An 18867-nucleotide genomic window follows, 5' to 3' on the forward strand; every position below is an offset into this window, starting at 1 on the left:
ACTTTTTTCCACGTGACATCATTCTTCTACTAAATAAGCACTGATTATAAAGCCCTACCATACACTACTATGGTTTTAGTGGAGTAAAGACAGTCTCCATCTTCTCCTTCTTCCTCCTGAGGAATCAAACAATATTAAATATTTACTCAGTTATAAATATAGATCATGTATTCAATAAAAACACTGACAGGTCTGTACTTTACAGATTTTCATATACTTTAATTGTACATTAGTGAGTAAAAGAATCTACTTAGTTACAGTTTATCCACCTCTATTTACTTCATAATATGTTTAAATGTGTGTGTGTGTGTGCGTGTGCGTGTGTGTGTGTGTGTGTGCGTGTGTGTGTGTTTACAAACCCCTTCAGTTAAAACCCATCCTTCAGTTTTTTCTAGTGAAGGTTTGTGGTGTTTCCTGAAAAAAATGGATATTTAATTATTAGATTTAAATATATCTCCCCCACACATGCAGAATTAATAGTTAATGAACATTAAAGAAAGAAGAATATAAACAGTTGACTGTAAAATAATTGTTTCAGATTTAATCATATACTTAAAATTGTCCACATTCTTCATGATTTTATGTGAAAATAAGAGACAACCATTTGCAGAGAAAACACATCTGCTCACATTTACACAGGGAACTGTTAATTGTCTGTAGATGATTGTTAAATGATTGTTAATTACTATTAATGTATTACAACATAATTAATAACTACTAATAAGGAGATTGTAAACCAATTATAAACCTTTATAAGTGAAGTCTTATGCTAAGGTGGTACCCATGTGTTTATGAACTGTAGGAAGAACCCGGAACAGCCAGAGGAACCCCACACAGACACAGTGAGAACACACCGAACTCCTCACATAGCTCTTTACCACCAAAATAAGTCAGTTCACAAATAACACTAAATGATTCAGTTCAAGATCCTCTGAACCTTGCTGCTCTCCCACATTTTCACCAGTTTAAATGGGATCTATGTGTACATCAGCAGCAGGGGGCACTGTGGAGGTGCTCAGTCCAGCGTCGCTGTGGATGAATTCAGCTCCAGCTCCAGAGGCAGAGGTATAATAAGAAAAGAGCCTCTTTTTTAAGGTGGAACGGTATATTTTAGAAGAAATATGATTGTTATTTGAATGCTTAAGTTTAACTGTAAATATTTATTCACTGTTTGAATTACCACATACACTCCTATGGAGCAGGAATAGAGCAACATCCTCATCTCGGTTTGTGCTCTTGAATGTTTGGAGTTCTCTCCATTGTCTAAAATAACGACAGATGCCTCTTCTCTCCCATGAGCAGAGTGAGAGAGAGAAAGACTACCATACTGGAGACAGTTTGTTTTGTTACTAATTTACAGACACAGAGGCCTCATAGACACATTAGAGCAGTGTCCAGCACACAGACAGACTGCAGAGCAAACATCTTTTCTGAGGAAACATCTATTGAAATGTATAAAAAGTGTTTTTTGATTCCAGTCACGAACTTCACGTTTCAGTTGCACTAACCACAGAAAACACACACGTTTTACTGAATGCCAACGTTTCTAAATTAGGTTCTTCAATAGGAACCAAACTGGTTCCTCCTTGGTGGAAAAGGGCTAACAGATAGTGATCTGAAGCAAGGATTAAACCCAGGACCCCAGGGCCCTGCAGCTGCGTGACTAATTGTTGTGCAACTGTGCTGCCATCTGTTCATATTTAAAATATTATTTGCATAAAATTGAAATCACAAACTAAATTTAGTACCAAAATGTCCCATTCAAGGCTCTTTTTGCAGAGGATGTGTTCACTTATTTTCACAGAAATATCCATAATTTTGGCCAATATTGTCTAAATATCTGCAACCAACTAGATATAGGACTTAAGATGAGCTACTCTTAAAAGTCTAAAAAACTACTTGTGAAAGAGCCACATAAAAGTATCAATGTGCACTGAACTGACAGAATTTCTTAAAGTGTATAAATTATGTTAATAAGGCCTCACCTTCTGCATAAATATATTTCACACAGGATTACTGCAGCCGCTCCAGCAACTGCACCAATCAGAACACAGGTAATCTGCAGATGATCTACACAGATCATAAATGGACAAACAGAGAATGATCCAGTTACTAGAGTTTAGCCGTGTGCTCGGTTGACTGTTGTTTGGCTAAAACAGTAATAGCTGGGATGTTGCTAGGTTTCCAGGTTTGTTGCTATCTCCTGTTGCTATGGTGTTAAAGTGGCTTGAAGGGTGTTACTAGCTGGTTGCTATGCTGTTCTACATTTGTTCTGTGGTTGTTGAAGATTTCTCAATTGTTTTTGGCTTTGTCCAAAATGGCTCCATATTTTTGTTTTAGGGCATATTTGAGTGTGAGACCGTTTTTCTCTGAGAATCTGAATCCTAGTGTAATTTGAGTGTGAGTTTGCGGGCATTCAAATCTCACACAATCTCACACAAAATAAGATGTTTATTGTAAACATTATAGCTCACTATATGATCTGAATGAGGACCAGGATGCATTTTGAGTTTCTTTATTACTAAGCAATGGCAGTGGAAATGAATTCACTTTCTTGTGCTGTGTCAAATACTGTGCCCTATTCACTTTATAGTGCACTATTTTGGTGTTCTGCCATTTTGGAGTAGTGTCTGAAAACAGTGGACATTTTTCAGTGCACTCAAGCAGTCCCACAATGCACAGCAAAAGTAGTGTACAATCAATATACACTACTGGTGGACAGTGGATACCCATAATGCACTTTGGTCTTTCGTAAAAATAAGGCCCCCAGAATTTGCCTTCCAAAGCATGCCACAGGAAATGTGCAGAGAAGCTCTTCATTCACTCCAGTTCATTTCGGGGCATTTTGAACCAATAAAGGTATCTCAGAGTTATTTCTGATTACCCATTACTTGCTGCAGTATTCAGATAAAAGGGTGTCCTGCCACTTTTGACTCACCCTGTAGTAAGATAAGGACTCTGACAACAGAATTAAAACAAACGAAAACTATTTTAACAGTTTCTTGTTTTAGCAGTCACTTCACTTCTTTTTATAGTTTTTGAAGTGAGAAAATTTTGAAAGTGTGAATCAGTTAAGTGTCAAGAAAAAAAGAAAGAAAATTATCTTTTAAAACACAAGCGTAAATATCATGTATAGTGCCCTGTTAAAACAGCTCTGTGTGAAATAGAGAGATGGGGGTATTATGATATTATGTACTCCACTATTGCACTAAATGAACAAACCTGTAAATTATCCTCTATTCAAATGATTTGTTTACATTTATATATAGCATCTTTCATACACTGCAATCATTCAAAGTGCTTGACCATTGAAAACAGAAACATATGACTATAACCTACGTAAAGAAACATAGTTAAAAAGGCTTCAGACATAAAATAAAATAAAAATAAAAGCATAAGAACAGTCAGAGGTCTGGCACCTCAGTAAAGCTTTTACACAGAGAGTTACAACAAATGTGTGAATGAGGAAGAGCACTAGAAGTTACAGCTTTCACCCAAAGAGTAGCAACAGTGACTGAATAATATCGTACTTTGAAGCAAAACCAACCTCTAAGATCTTAATCAATACTTGGAATATTCATGCAACTAATGTTTAAAACCTCCAAACAGTCGATAAATCCTAGGAGAAGTTTTAGATGATATAAGAATCAAGAATTGGAATCAAACAAAAATTAAGACATAAAATTAAAAGAAAAGACATTTTTAAAAGTAAAGTGCAATAAGCATATGGTGAATCATAAAAGTAATAATAAAATAGAGTACAATGTGTACTGAGTGTAGAGTACAACTTTTAGAGCTCAATCATAGACACATGAAAAGAGGAAAGTTTTTAACCTAGATTTAAAAGTGTCTATATGAGGGGGAAATTTTAAGACCAGCAGTAGGTTTAATGCAGAATCTCTGACACATCCAGGCCACTGGGTGTCAGTGAAAGAGCTGTTTCAGGACAAAGATTAATCACTGCAGAAAATGACTGAATGCTGCTTTAAGTAAAGCAGTGTTTTCTGACCTGAATTACTGCAGCGTCCCACGAAGTTAAAGAGCAGAGTGGAGGAGCCGAGCTGATTGGTGCTGACACACTGCAGATGGGGTGAGGACATTGACAGATGTGATCGATGCATGGAGAGGATGCTCCTCAATCCAGACACACCTACAGACTCCTCCTTAACGGACAGACTGCCTGACTGAGAGACAGGCTGTTCATTTAGACGCCACTCCAGTTTAGGAACAGGACGCCCTCGAACCTCACACAAGCAAATCATCATCACTGCATCATTATCGCTGCTGTTACAGTGGGACGAGGTCAAGAACTGGGGAGAAGCTGAGAGAGAGAGAGAGAGAGAGAGAGAGAGAGAGAGAGAGAGAGGGTTAGTTTTCAGGTAAAAAGTAAACACTGATCACATTCATTCAACATTAGAACTGTGAAATGGTTAAATGATGATAATTGATTCCAGTTTGTTCTGAACTATTTAAAATCCACTAAAGTAATATTTCCCAATAAAGGAGTGACTGTTGTAAGACTGTAAACACAATCTCTCTTATTCTGATGATAAATATCTGTGGTGTTTACTGAAAGTGTTAATGAAACCTCACATCTTTGAGAACCTTGTAAATTAAAGCCTGATTTTTTTTAAAAGCAGAGAAAAATCAGCACAAAATAAACTATAGGGTCAGTATATAAAAAAAATCTGCTGCTTCCTAACTCTTAGTTCCTTTAAGTGTTTTCAGGTCGTGCCCAATGTCGGAAGCTTCATGACTGACAAAATCTATTATTAAAAACACTGCATGTGACTGGACTACACAACATTTAGCCACAAAGAGCCAAGTTTCAGTTTTCCCCCAGTTTCCTAATGATATAAAGCTCTGAAACCTTCTTGATTTGCTTCATTAACAGTTGAGAATTAAAAATAAAAAGGTGACAGACATCTGGGAAACTAGAGGCTCACTGAGGTCACGTGGTTGTGTGCTAACATTCTATCTTCACATTTAATACAAATATGAGGTTTTTGAGGTAGAATAATTTCTTAATGATTGATTGCAATGTTCTTTTCAGAGACATAATTTGCAGTCGACTACTAAATGACTACTTGCAACAGAAAAAAATATATTTTAAGGAACGTTGTGTGAAATAAAAAAAAAAATGACGTGTGAACGTTGTGTGAAAAAAAAGGAGTTTAAAACCCTGTCCTTAGCGTCTGTGTTTGTCGGTCATTCGTGATGTTTCTCTTGTCGTGTTTTTGTGCTGGTTTTCCCTGAGTCTCTTGTTCTGATCACTTCGTTTATCTGTCTTAGCATTTCTCAGGTTTTCCTTTGTATTAGTCTTTGTCTTTGCCAGTGATGTCTCATTGTTCCCTATTTTGTAAATTTGTCTTGCCTTCTGTTTCATTCCTGTCTATTGTACCTTTGCCTTTCTGTGTTCTCTGTGGTATTTGTTTTATATTATAGTCTACATTCCCTTGGTTGCTTTGCTTTTTAGTATTGGTTCTAGTCTTTTGTATTATGTACTCTCTCTCTCTCTCTCTCTCTGTGCGCAAGCGCGAGCGTGAGCGTTGGAGTGAGCGGAGCGTTGTGATTGAGAGCGGTTGGCGTTTTTGCCATTTTTTTGTGCGTGTGCGTTATTTTCAGATTTTTTCTGAAGTTTGTGTGAGTGTGCGTGTGTGAGGTGTGTTTTAGTGGTGTGTTTGTGGAGCTAGGGCCTGTGGGGGAGTCTGCTGTCGGCGTTTGGCGGAAGCATGGCGTCCTCCCACACCCGGCTGTGTGAGAGTCTGACCCGCCGGCACGCGGTGAAGGTGGAGTGCCGGGCGAGTATGGATGAGTGTGGTATGGCGGAGGTAGATGTCGTCGGCCACGAGAACATGGTTTCCATCTCGCGAATGAACAACGCGTTTGTTTTGTTTGTGGTTAACGAGCAGTTCGCGGCTGATTTGGTGGAAAAAGGTTTAGTTATTAATGACCAGTTCACGACTGTGCTGCCCCTGAGTACCCCGTCCAAAAGGATTATTTTGTCTAACGCCCCTCCCTTCATTAAAGATGAAAACATCGCTCAGGAGCTTTCCCGCTTTGGGAAGCTCGTCTCCCCGATCAAGAAGATCCCCATAACCTGTAAGTCGCCCTTACTTAAACACTTGGTGTCTTTCAGAAGAGCTGTTTTCATGGTGTTGAATGGAGGAGCTGAAAGTTTGGACTTAGTTCTGAAGTTTAAAGTTGATGGTTATGTTTATACAGTTTTTGCTTCGACTGAAAGTAGTATGAAGTGTTTTGGGTGTGGACAGGTCGGACATCTTATTCGTGCCTGCCCTGAACAAGTTAATACAGGTACTGAGGGGACAGGGGGTACTGAGCGGTTGGGGCCTGTAGTGGCTGTGCCTGCGGTGGTCGTCCCCCCTGCGACTGCTGCTTGGCCGGCTGCACGGACCCCGAACAGCACAATGTCACCACCGGGGGGGTCTGCTGTTGGGGTGGCTGCCGGGGACGTGCTGGCCGCGGTGGAGCCTTTTTCGGGGGGGCCCTCGGTTGGGGTGGCTGCTGGGGCCGCGTTGGCCGCAGTGAAGCGCTCTTCGGCGGGGACCTCTGTTGGGGGGGCTGCCGGGGCCGCGTTGGCCGTGGTAGAGCCCTCTTCGGTGGGGTCCGCTGTTGTGGTGGAGCACTCATCAGCGGGGCCTGCTATTGGGGTTGCTGCCGGGGCCCCGTTGGCCGTGGTGGAGACCTCTTCCGTGGGGCCCTCTGTTGGGGTGGCTGCCGGGGCCGTGGGGGAGCCATCTTTGGCGGAGCCCTCTGTGGGGGTGGCTGCCAGGGTCGCGTCGGCCGTGGTGGAGCCCTCTTTGGCAGGGCCTGCTGTTGGGGTAGAAGCTGGGGCCGCGTCGGCCGTGGTGGAGCCCTCTTCGGTGGGGCCTGCTGATGGGGTGTCTCCCGTGGCCGCGGTGGAGACCTCTTCGGCGGGGCCTGCTGCTGGGGTGGCTGCCGGGGCCGCGTCGGTCGCGGTGGAGCCCTCTTCGGTGAGGCCTGCTGCTGGGGTGGCTGCCGAGGCCGTGTCGGCCGAGGTGGGGCCCTCTTCGGTGGGGCCTTGTGGGGGGGGCTCTGGTGGTGTTTACGTGGAGGAGAGGGACGGAGGGGTGCAGCACAGCTGTTCTGAACTGGCTCCAGCCTGAGAAGCAGAACAGGAGGCTGGAGGAGTAAACCTTATGGAGGTTGAGTCCGTTTTTAAAATTTCTCATAAGAGGAAGAAGAGGGGCCAGGGAAAGGGAAAAAAACAGGCTAAACAAGATGTGACGGCAGTGGAGGACAGAGACTCTGACAGTGAGGGCTCTCTCTCTGACTCGGGATGGTCTGTGTGCTCCCAGGAGGAGAACAGGCCTCAACTGTACACTGTTGAAGAAATTAGAAAGTTTTTACGAGTTACTAAAGGACAGAAGGGTGTGAGGGTGGAGGAACATTTCCCAGACAGTGTACAGTTCATACGGGACGTCAAACACTTGCGGAGGGAGGGGGTTTTTACGGAGCAGGAGACGTTTAGACTAAAAAAGTTACTGACCAAACTGAACAAAGTGCAGTGTGAAGACGACTCCTGAATGGACTTTTATCTCTGATTTGTTTTTTTTTGTCCCCTCTTTTTTACCTTTTTTTAATGGAAGGTTTTCAAATCGCCACCTTAAATATTAATGGGGCAAGGGACTGTGAGAAAAGGGCAAAGTTTTATGAGCTGGTTAAACACAAACGTATTGATGTTGTCTTTGTGCAGGAAACCCACAGTGATGTGGAATATGCTGCTGAGTGGGCGAAGGAGTGGAGTGGGCTCGCTATTCTCAGCCACAACTCATCCCTTAGCGGTGGGGTGGCACTCCTTTTCTCACAGTCTTTTATTCTGGTCTCTTATACAGTGGAGGAAGTTTTAAAGGGGCGACTTTTAAAAGTGAGGGCTGTCTTTGAAGAAGACACTTTTGTTTTGATCTGCGTCTATGCTCCAACACTAGGAGCTGAGAGGTTACTGTTTTTAGACGCACTGAGCTCTCTTTTAACAAGTTGTGACTCCACAGAGTTTTTAGTCTTGGGTGGAGATTTTAACTGTACAGCACACAGAACAGACCGGAATCATGGCGAACCTCACGCGGCTTCACGGAAGCGTCTTTGTGAGATGCTGGAGGCTCATGAGTTGTGTGATGTCTGGAGAAGTTTCCATGATGAACAAAGACAGTACACATGGGCCCACAGTAAAGATAACATGCTCTCGCTGGCCAGACTGGACCGCTTTTATTGTTTTAGACACCAACGATCTCTTTTTACACAGTGTTTTATTGCCCCGGTAGGAATCTCTGACCACTCTATGGTCAGAAACTAAAGTGAAGCCGCGGAGTGCGTACTGGCATTTTAATACTACACTTTTAGAAGATGCCAATTTTAAAGAGTCTTTTACCTTTTTCTGGGGTGTTTTTAGAACAAAGAGAAATGATTTTACCTCTGTTCAGCAATGGTGGGACGTAGCCAAAGCTAATGTTTAATTATTCTGTCAACAGTACACTCTCAATGTCACGAGGGACATTACTAGGTCACTTAAAGCTCTGGAGATTGGAATAGTGGGGCTCCAGGGTCTTGCGGAGACCACAGGAGATTTAGAGCATATTAGAGCTCTAAACAAAAAGAAGGCTGCTCTGGCTGATTTATTGGGTATAACAGCACAGGGGGCGCTGGTCCGCTCACGCTTTCAGTGCGTGAATGAACTGGATGCTCCTTCTAAGTTCTTCTTTAGTCTTGAGCGTAGAAATGGACAGAAGCGGTACATGCACGCTGTGCGATCAGAATCAGGGGATCTCCTTAATGATCCTGCTGACATTTGCAAGCGAACAGTCAGCTTTTTCTCAAAGCTGTATGAGAGCGAGCGCACGGCGACGCAGGAAGTGGAGGACAGGTTCCTCAGGAATATGACCAGACTGACGCAGTCGGCAGCAGCGCAGCTGGATGCTGAACTCTCTTTGGAGGAGCTGCATGAGGCCCTCCACGGTATGGAGAATGGTCGCGCTCCTGGCATTGATGGCCTACCAGTAGAGTTCTACAAGACTTCCTGGTCGGTCATCGGCCAGGATGTGCTGGAGGTCCTCAGGTGCAGCATACGCGATGGAAAGCTTCCTTTGAGTTGCAGGAGGGCGGTGCTGACGCTGCTGCCGAAAAAGGGGGACCTGTCCGAACTGAAGAACTGGCCCCCCGTGTCTCTGCTGTGCGCCGATTGTAAACTGCTCTGGATGTGGCTGGTCCCTCAAATGTCATACCGAGGTAGGGTTCTCATCATCAACAACCTGGCTGCGTCCTCCCTATGGCATAAACTGGCGTGTGTTGATCCCCCACCAGGCTTGCTGGCCAATCTTCAAGCTCTGCTGGTGGGTTTTTTTTGGGATCGACTTCACTGGGTTCCTCAGGGAGTTCTTCATCTTCCCAAGGATGAGGGAGGGCAGGGGCTCATTCATTTAGCCAGTAGGGTGGCTGCCTTCCGCCTCCAGTTTATACAAAGACTGCTTACTGGCCCCAAAGAACTGGTTTGGAGGGAGGTAGCCTACAGGATCCTGTACACAGTGGGAGGCCTGGGGATGGACAGGACCCTGTTTTTAATGAACCCAAAGTTACTGGACACTGCTGGTTTACCTGCATTTTATCGTGGGCTTTTTAAAATATGGAGTTTTTTTAAAGTCAAAGGACCAGAGAGTACAACGCTGCACTGGCTGCTGGAGGAACCTCTGCTTCACGGCGCCCGGATGGACATTTCAGGCCTGTCGACTCCTGCACTGACCAGAGTCCTGGTTTCTTCGGGGGTCACCACACTGCGTCAACTGGTGGACACTGCGGGACCTGATCTTTCCGGTACAGAGAGACTGACTGCACGGTTAGGCCTGAGGTCTCTGCGCGTGGTATCTCAATCTCTGTGCAAGTGGAGGACAGCGCTGACCCCTGAGGATCTTAGGATGTTGATAGACTACGGTGCAGGGGTGACTAGACCTGCAGAGGACGACCCCTTTCCTGCTCTCATCCTGGCCCCTGACCTGGAGGACTGCGAGGGGCCCCTGCTGGAGTGTAAGGGGGAGTCCTGCATGAAGTTGGACAGTGCATCCGGGAAGCTACTGTACAGAGCATGCGTGAAAGCTCTAAACAAAAAGAGACTGAATGGGAGGGTGGACATGCCGTGGAGGGAGGTTCTGTCTCTGAATGATGATGTAAAGCCTGAGTGGAGAGCGTTGTACAAGCCACCGTTAACAAAAAGAGCTGCTGACCTCCAGTGGAGGGTTTTACATGGGATTTTACCTGTCAACTATTTTTTTATCTCTGTTTTAAACCCTGAGGTTGCACCAGTTTGCCCTTTTTGCACGCAGAGGGAAACTGTCTTTCACGCTTTTATAAGATGTTTTAGGCTACGTCCCCTTTTTGATTTTTTACAGACAGTTTTTATGGCTTTTAATGTGATTTTTACTGAGCATACTTTTATCCTGGAGAGGGCCAAGTGCCAATTGTTGAATTTTATCCTTGGTCAAGGCGAAACTGGCCATTTACACCAGTCGGAAAAACAAGGTGGAACAGGACACTGACAGTGAGGTCAGAAGGGTTTTTATCAGACTGGTGAGATCAAGGATTTTTACTGATTTTAATTTTTATAAGTGCATGAAAACTCTGGAGGTGTTTGAGGAGGTGTGGTGCTGTGGGGGAGGGGTGTGTTCTGTATGTGATGGAGAACTAATTTTTAATCCAGTTTTCAGTTAAATGCACTTTTTTATATATATACCCAGGTTTTATAGTGTGAGTGTTGTTTACAAGTAGTTTTTATGTTTCAAAATTGAACTTGGACGTATACTGAGTCCAGTTGTTGTTAATAAAAGACCCTAAAAAGTCAAAAAAAGTCTCTCTCTCTCTCTCTCTCTCTCTCTCTCTCTGTCTCTCTGTGTGTATTTTTAAGTGTTTCTCTGTAGATGCTTGCCATTTCTTTTACTTTTGCCAATGTCTATGTTTAGTTTTAGTTTCTTAGTTTCTCAGACAGTGATTCATTTGTGTGATTTGTTCTAGGCTTTGTTTACATCATTTTGTTTTAGTAGTATTTCCTGGTCTTTCTGTTCTATTTGCATCTTGCATTTACATCTGACTCCTCGTTACCGTGCCCCATAAATCCTGACATCAATTATGATCTGGTTCTGAAGTCAGTTTAATCAGACTGGCATATCTGACCTGTTTATAGAGACAATAAATTGTAATTATACAGAAGGTAAGATGTAAAATGTCCTGTGCAAATCCATTAGAGCTTCATATAGGGCCCAGTCCACTCAGCTGTCTGCATTATCAACAACCATAAACAAAGCCTTAATCTAGTCCTGAGTCCATGTGGGAAATCTAGTCAAGTTTTGAGTCCTACTCCTCAAGTCACTACACACAGCAAACTCTCTGACTTCATAATTAATACATTAATGGACAAAGACACTGTAGAAATAAGAACAAGACCTGGGCTGTTAATGACAATAAATGTTCTGAGTATAATACACACAGTGAACTCACACTGAACGTCCAGCTGAACAGATGAGTTCTGAGATCCATGTTGGTTCTGAGCTCTACAGTAGTATAAACCACTGTGTGTATCATTAGTCTCAGTGATGCTGAATGTGGGTCCAGTCTCTATCTGCTCCCCATTCTCTCTGAACCAGGTGTAGTTCACTGCTGGGTTTCCATCACTGCTGCAGCTCAGAGAAACAGAACTACCCAACATCACTGGACCAGAGGGAGACACTGATATTGATATGTTCCCAGGAGCATCTGAAAGAAAAATAGAGTAATAATATGAATCAGAGGTGGGAATAAGTAATTAACTTACAGTTAACAATTGAGTCTCATCTGAAGTCTGTCAGTCCCTGATTCAGTACACACCAGTCTCAGGTTGAGTCCAGAGCTCTACCAACAAAATCCCACTAAACTGATCACATTTAGGACACCACACAACTTTCAGCTCATAATCACATTGTACAGTAATTATATTCATTCATAAACCAGACTTACACAAAACACGTAATATAAGAGAGTTCTCTGTTTTTATTTCTTGGTTTTTCAGCTGGTAGGTGGCAGTGCAGTTGATACTGAGTCCATGATGAAGACGAAAACACAAAGAAAGTGTCACATTAAACTTTACTGCACACACACACTACTACACTACACATGACACAAGGCTAAACTCACACTCAGAACATCATTTCTATAAATAAAACAGAGCTCCCTGAACACACACTATAGATGTTCTAATGAAATAAAATGACACATTTTGTATGAAATGTTGTAATAATTGGCAAAGACATAGTTTATCAGATTAGGAAAAAGACTCTAAATCCAGATCTGATCCTGTAATGAGAACAGAAGAACAGTTTTAGAGATAACTGCAGAAAAGACTGCACTTCTCTAAACACCACCCCTGAACTCCCAGGAAACTACAAATTCCTCTGTCCATGCGTTATTAATATCCATAGGACAGTCAATAACACATTTATAACAAGCTAGTTATACATTATAATAACCTCGCAGAACTATTTCTGATCTGGAAGAAGTGTAGAACATGAAGTAACTCCAAATACAGCTGTAAAGCTCCTGAAATGGAAACATGAGCCAGGTGCAGTGAGTGGGGTCCTGAGACTGAGATAAAGAACAATAACTGAGTTACGACAGCAGAGTGTAAACTCACAAATACATAATGGACATACCTCCAAACAAACAACAAACGAAAACAAGTTTCTGGTCTAACTTCATCTTTCTGAAGAGGAAATGTCACCTGAAGAAGAGAGATGTGTAAATTAGTTCAGTAAAGAAACATCGTCTCTGCAGTGGATTTCACTCTCGGAGGAGAACACTAACTGCTCAGATCTTTTACATCAGTTACAGACTCTGAACTGACTTTATTCTCAGTGATGGGGAGAGGGAGGGCTGTCCTACCGACCCAGAGACAGAGAGAGGACACTTATTAACTGTTATTACATTTAGACAAATAAATTAAACCTCAAATCAAATGTGTCCAACAGCAAAAGAGCTGAGGGACATTTCTATTGGATAGTCCTCATCTCTGGACTAAAGTTATCTGTGGAACTCATTAATCCTGCAGTGAACCATTCTATGAGAGAGAGAGAGAGAAAGAGAGAGAGAGAGAGAGAGAGAGAAAGAGAGAGAGAGAGAGAGAGAGAGCAAGGGAAATGAGAAAGAAAGAACAGACTCAGTGCAAAGGAACAGAAAAGAACAAAGAATAAAATGAAACACATAAAAAATCAGGATCTAATGTGAAGGAGAATAACACAGACCCCTCTCCTCACTGATAAACTGCTATAAAACACTCAAGAAAGTTAAACCCCCTCAGTGTTTTACTGAAGCTCACGTCTTTGAGGAAATGTAACTATTCACTGCACTCCTCGTTATTTTACAGTTTCACAGATGATGTTCCTTTAGTGGAATGTGAAAAATCAAACATCAGAAATGTAAAGAGAAAAAGAACAGTGTGCTTCTTACCTCAGAGAAAATGGAAACCCACTCAGAGAATTACAAACATGAATCATTTCAAAAATAAAATGATATATTCCAGCATTTAAAGCAGCGTCAGTGATCAGCAGCTGATTCAGTCTGAGTTTTCAGAGCAGAGAAACACTACAGCGTCCAGTGCAGAGAGAACACAGGAGCAGAGCTGAGAGAAACCGCCCAAACAGAAATGACCATCAGCTGCAGAGGGAGGACGAGGAGTGTGTGTGGTTCTTACCTCACAGAGAGGAGGAGAAATCTCTGTTCAGATACTGTACAACTGCTGTAACCACACTCACACACACACACACACATACACACACACACAAGCTTCCTCTCACATTCACCAAGAACCCAATAATCTACAAACAGCTCATACTCATGATCCAAAACATTAAGACCATCCTACTCCCAGGAGCTAAGCCACACTGCACACACGAGTCATTACGACTGTCTTATATTCACCACCAAAAACAATGTCCACAAACTCAACACCATCGTTCAGCAATGAGCCGAAATATTAAGACCACCTTACACTGAAAAGTCAACATTTTAACACCACTCCACGCCCATAAGCCAAAATATTCCTACCCTCTTCCAGAAGATACATAGAGCATTTTCTACAGTGGTGAGCCCAGGGTAGACACCACAGGTTCTATTCATTACAATGAAGCATCACAATGATTATGAAGATGTAATTGTAAAGTAATAATACTGTGTTCCTTTAAGGAAGTGTGTCCAAGTTCAAAATACTACACAGATTACATCTCTTTAATTGAAAGCTCTCCGGGGTGTTTCTATTGGTTCCTCAAACCTGCGACAAGCACCAGCTTCTTCAGCTCATATTAGTCCTAATATTTTGGAGCTCAATTAAGTCATTTTACAGAAACTTTGACCCGGACCCAAATGTAGGGTGACCAGACGTCCTCTTTTACCCGGACATGTCCTCCATTTTAGACTTAAAAATATCCGGCCGGAACTTCACAAACATCCGGCATTTTGTTTTCCTGGAATTTTCGAGAAGCGTTTCGTTCACAAGCTAGTCTCGCCCTCCCCTACTCCGATTGGTTCGCTTGAGAAGGGGGCGGGGTGAAGTAGCTTAAAATCTTCGGATTGGACGGTCTGACTGTAGAGCTACCGTTATTGGTCGATAACCTTCTCTGAAAATATTTAATTGATCTGTCTGCACGTCAGTCGTCCTTGTATACGTCAGACAAAACTCATGTACCTACCCTCATCTCGAGCAGCTATGCCGAAACGTAAATGTATATTATTTTAATTCTCGAATGATTTAGAAAAGAAATTCCCATGTTTTCCCATGTGTAGCAAATAAAGGTGTAAAGGACCAAAAAGCACACATAGGTACAGCTAAGCAAACAACGGCAGCGAGGGGCGAGAGCTCATCACTCACCCCACCCCGGAGGCGTGTCCTCTTTTTCACCATCTCAGATCTGGTCACCCGACCCAAATGTTCCTGTGTTTGTTCTGAAGAGCCCTAACGCACCGCTTTGTATAAATCAACCTGAAAACATCTGCTAACACAAAGACTGATACATAGCACACCTTCATTAGAAACAAGAAGAAATAATCACCTGGAGACCGGGGAGTAGCACTGTTTTATGAGAATGTTCCAGAAAAGTGATTTACACAAAGTTATTTACACAAACATCTTAAACGCCCCTGTGTTGGAGTGGGGGGATGCTGCCCCCTTGTGGCCACTCACATCCAGTGCAATCTGTCAATTATTCATTCTTCGTTGGCTGCGTTTCCACAAATGTATTATTCAATGCTGTTTTTAAATGAGAACTAAACAGGTCCAACTCTAATTTACTGCACACTGCACAGGAGGTGTGTATCAAATGTTGCTGCACTTTTTCAGGTGAAATATTTCCCCATTTTCGCTTGATACAAGACATCAGCTGCTCAACAGTCTGTGGTGGCCATTATCTTCCACTGTGTTTTACCCTCTTAGATGAGCTTAACTCTGCAGTGTGTTCACATATAATTGATGCATGGCTTTCTCTTTGTGTATTAGAGGTTGTATTTCTTGTGGCAGACTGTGTTCAGTGACAATGAATTTCCAGTAACTGACTTCTGCCGTAACAACAAACCACATTAAAGGCTAAGCACCACTTAATGGACCTCCATGAATATTTCAATTTTTTATTAGTTACTGACATATATAAGTATGAATTAAAATGAAAATAGCATGCTTAATTTGCTTTAAAACTGACAATTTTATTAAATTTGACGGAAAAACCCGAGCTCGGTATGGAAATTCTTGAACGCAACCGTGACGTCACTGGTGGACAACAGCTGAACAACGCCACTGTAAAACACCGTTAAGTGCGACTTCTAGAGTTGTTGTCCACCATCTACGTCACATGCAAGACGCCTATTAGAGTTTCCGAACACAGTTTGGGAGGGGGATCAATGGTCTTTTAAACCTTATTCCTTGAATTAGTAAGAAATAACATGTATTCTGACTATCAATAAACACAAGTTAGGAACTCAAACTCCACTGTATTTATTTGTTTGACACTGTCATATAGCTGGTGCTTAGTCTTTAAAGACAAATAGAAACATAATTGTAGGGGAATATACAGTACAATGTCTCTCTCTTCCCAGTGGCTGAAACCAACCAATTTATAGATCAACAGGTGTCCTTTTAACACTTTGTCCACTACAAATATTAACTGGAAAGTGTGTATGGAGTTGTATTTAAACCAAAAGCTACAGTGATCACGTGATTTCAAATCATACTTTTGAATGTAAATATAGTGAAAATACTAAAAGTAATGAGTGAGTGATTTGGGGGTTTTAGTGAATTCAGCACCACTTTCTGATGTGGAAATGTACATTTGTCCTACATTTGGTCATTTTCATTCATTCAGATCCATTCTAAAAGTTTAGTTTTTACTTTTGATGTCACAGTTTCTCCAAATGTCTGCTTCCAATAGCAAAGTTAAAATAAATCAGACTTCAACATTGGAATTAATTGTATTTGTGGCTCACACTCTTCAATGCACTTTTACATTTTATACATTATTTTAAAGAAGACACACACAGAAACAACACCAAAAAATGGTTTTATAAACCACACAATAAAATAAGTTCCAAGTAAAAAGAACCCAAAGTCTTTCTTCTTTCAGACAACTTTAAACAATAGAAATGAAATACATTGCTGCCTTGTGCCCAGTGATTCCAGGTAGGATCTGGACCCAAAGCCACAGTGAACTGAATAAACGCTTACAGACAACGAATGAATAAAGTAATGAAACACATGAGAAATATCCAACAAAAGAATGGAAGTTTTATAGATTAAATCACGAAAAGAACATTCTAGATAAAATGTTTATATCTCTCTGATACATACATTTAAAAGTATAAATGAAACACACTCAATCCACATCAAATCTGAACAATGAAGAAACAAATACAAAGTAAGAAACTTATTCAGAATTGTGAATAATTGTGAATAAAAGAAAAACCAACAGGTCATGGACATCATTCTTCTACTAAATAAGCACTGATTATAAAGCCCTACCATACACTACTATGGTTTTAGTGGAGTAAAGACAGTCTCCATCTTCTCCTTCTTCCTCCTGAGGAATCAAACAATATTAAATATTTACTCAGTTATAAATATAGATCATGTATTCAATAAAAACACTAACAGATCTGTACTTTACACATTTTCATATACTTTAATTGTACATTAGTGAGTAAAAGAATCTACTTAGTTACAGTTTATCCACCTCTATTTACTTCATAATATGTTTAAATGTGTGTGTGTGTGTGTGTGTCTGTGTGTGTGTGTGTGTGTGTTTACAAACCCCTTCAGTTAAAACCCATCCTTCAGTTTTTTCTAGTGAAGGTTTGTGGTGTTTCCTGAAAAAAATGGATATTTAATAATTAGATTTAAATATATCTCCCCCACACATGCAGAATTAATAGTTAATGAATGTTAAAGAAAGAAGAATATAAACAGTTGATTGTAAAATAATTGTTTCAGATTTAATCATATATTTAAAATTGTCCACATTCCTTTTATGTGTAAAAACAAGAGACACGCGTCTGCTCACATTTACAGACAATTACTGTGTATTTACTGAATTTAACTCATTAGCTACAAAAGTAAAAATGTACCTTGTGTAAAAGTTATGGGACATTATATATTCCTCTTCATGGCAGTAACACAAAGGCTATGACACCATCACTCGTACAATCACACTTACGGACAATTGAATAACAATCCACCTAACAACCCCTTGTTGATACCACTTTAAAATAAGACTACAATCATAAATGTTTTAAATGGTTTAAAATCCTGTTTAGTACATGGTTATTATATAGGTGATAAACACCTTAAAGTTTATTAATAATCATTTGTAACACAGTGATAGTTTTTGAAGTTTTTGTCTAATACTGAAACTGTCAGAGAACTTACTGAAAATGTCAAGGTGAAGAATAAGCTCAGGCCTGAGAATGTGAATTTAGTGATTTCATACGTTAAAGTACTCCACATTATCACTGATGTATTAAAAGGCACACTGTTGGTGGTTAATTCATTAAATGGTCTATTAACAAATATGTGCTGAAGCCAACAAGCTTAATGCTGATTGATGGAGAAGACAAAGTATGATGAGTATCATCTGAGGTTTGACAAAGTAGATGGATGTGGGTTTTCAATTTGGCAAACAACAGGTCACAGTGGCACTTTCCATCTATGTGTATTACAACATAATTAATAACTATTAATAAAGAGATGTTAAATAATTTCTAAACCTTTAAAATGATAGTTTTATTCTAAAGTGATACCCATGTGTTTCTGGACTGTAGGAGAAAACCGGAGCTACCAGAGGAAACCCATGCAGACACAAGGAGAACACACTGAACTTGGTTCTAATACCAGGTCACTTCAGGTTTCTCTAAACCTTGCTGCCTTACAGTGAACCCACGCACATTTTCACCAGTTTAAATGGGATCTATGTTTACAGCATCAGCAGGGGGCGCTGTGGAGATGCTCAGTCCAGCGTCGCTGTGGCTGAATTCAGCTCCAGCACCAGAGTTATAAGAAAAGAGTTTACAGCAGGCCCTGATACATATGTGTAAATGATACTGAGATTTGGTGGGTCCTGCTGACAAGATTGTCCAAATATTTGCAGTCAATTAGACACAGACCTGAGGATGGGCTACTCTTAAACAAAACTCTGGAAATGAACCATTTAAAATGAATTCACAGAGCTTCACATTCAGGTCAGTTGAGATACAGACGTTTTAAGCATAAATTACAAATGAATATTAAAGGAGCACTTGAGCTATGTCTGAATCACGAGGCTGTAGTGACTATTCCTCCTT

The 18867-nt window shown here is 41.3% G+C and overlaps 2 protein-coding genes across 3 annotated transcripts in view; both read right to left on the reverse strand.

Moving 5' to 3' along the window:
* LOC136694621 (myelin-associated glycoprotein-like) overlaps window positions 1–14556 on the reverse strand; it is a 31155-nt gene extending 16599 nt beyond the window's left edge. For both annotated transcript variants that reach the window (XM_066668333.1, XM_066668327.1), the window contains exon 1: window positions 14442–14556. The gene's annotated coding sequence lies outside the window, so the exon portion shown is untranslated. The remainder of the gene's footprint in view (window positions 1–14441) is intronic.
* The window catches only part of LOC136695073 (B-cell receptor CD22-like), a 30611-nt gene that overhangs the window by 525 nt on the left and 11219 nt on the right, over window positions 1–18867 (reverse strand). Inside the window, exons 4-8 of the mRNA XM_066668882.1 lie at window positions 11521–11775; window positions 4010–4321; window positions 1986–2070; window positions 360–414; window positions 64–116 (exon numbers count right to left, since the gene is read on the reverse strand). Coding sequence (XP_066524979.1) covers window positions 64–116; window positions 360–414; window positions 1986–2070; window positions 4010–4321; window positions 11521–11775 — 760 coding nt within the window. The remainder of the gene's footprint in view (window positions 1–63; window positions 117–359; window positions 415–1985; window positions 2071–4009; window positions 4322–11520; window positions 11776–18867) is intronic.

This window comes from Hoplias malabaricus, chromosome 4, assembly GCF_029633855.1.
Source record: "Hoplias malabaricus isolate fHopMal1 chromosome 4, fHopMal1.hap1, whole genome shotgun sequence".
Lineage (NCBI taxonomy): Eukaryota > Metazoa > Chordata > Actinopteri > Characiformes > Erythrinidae > Hoplias > Hoplias malabaricus.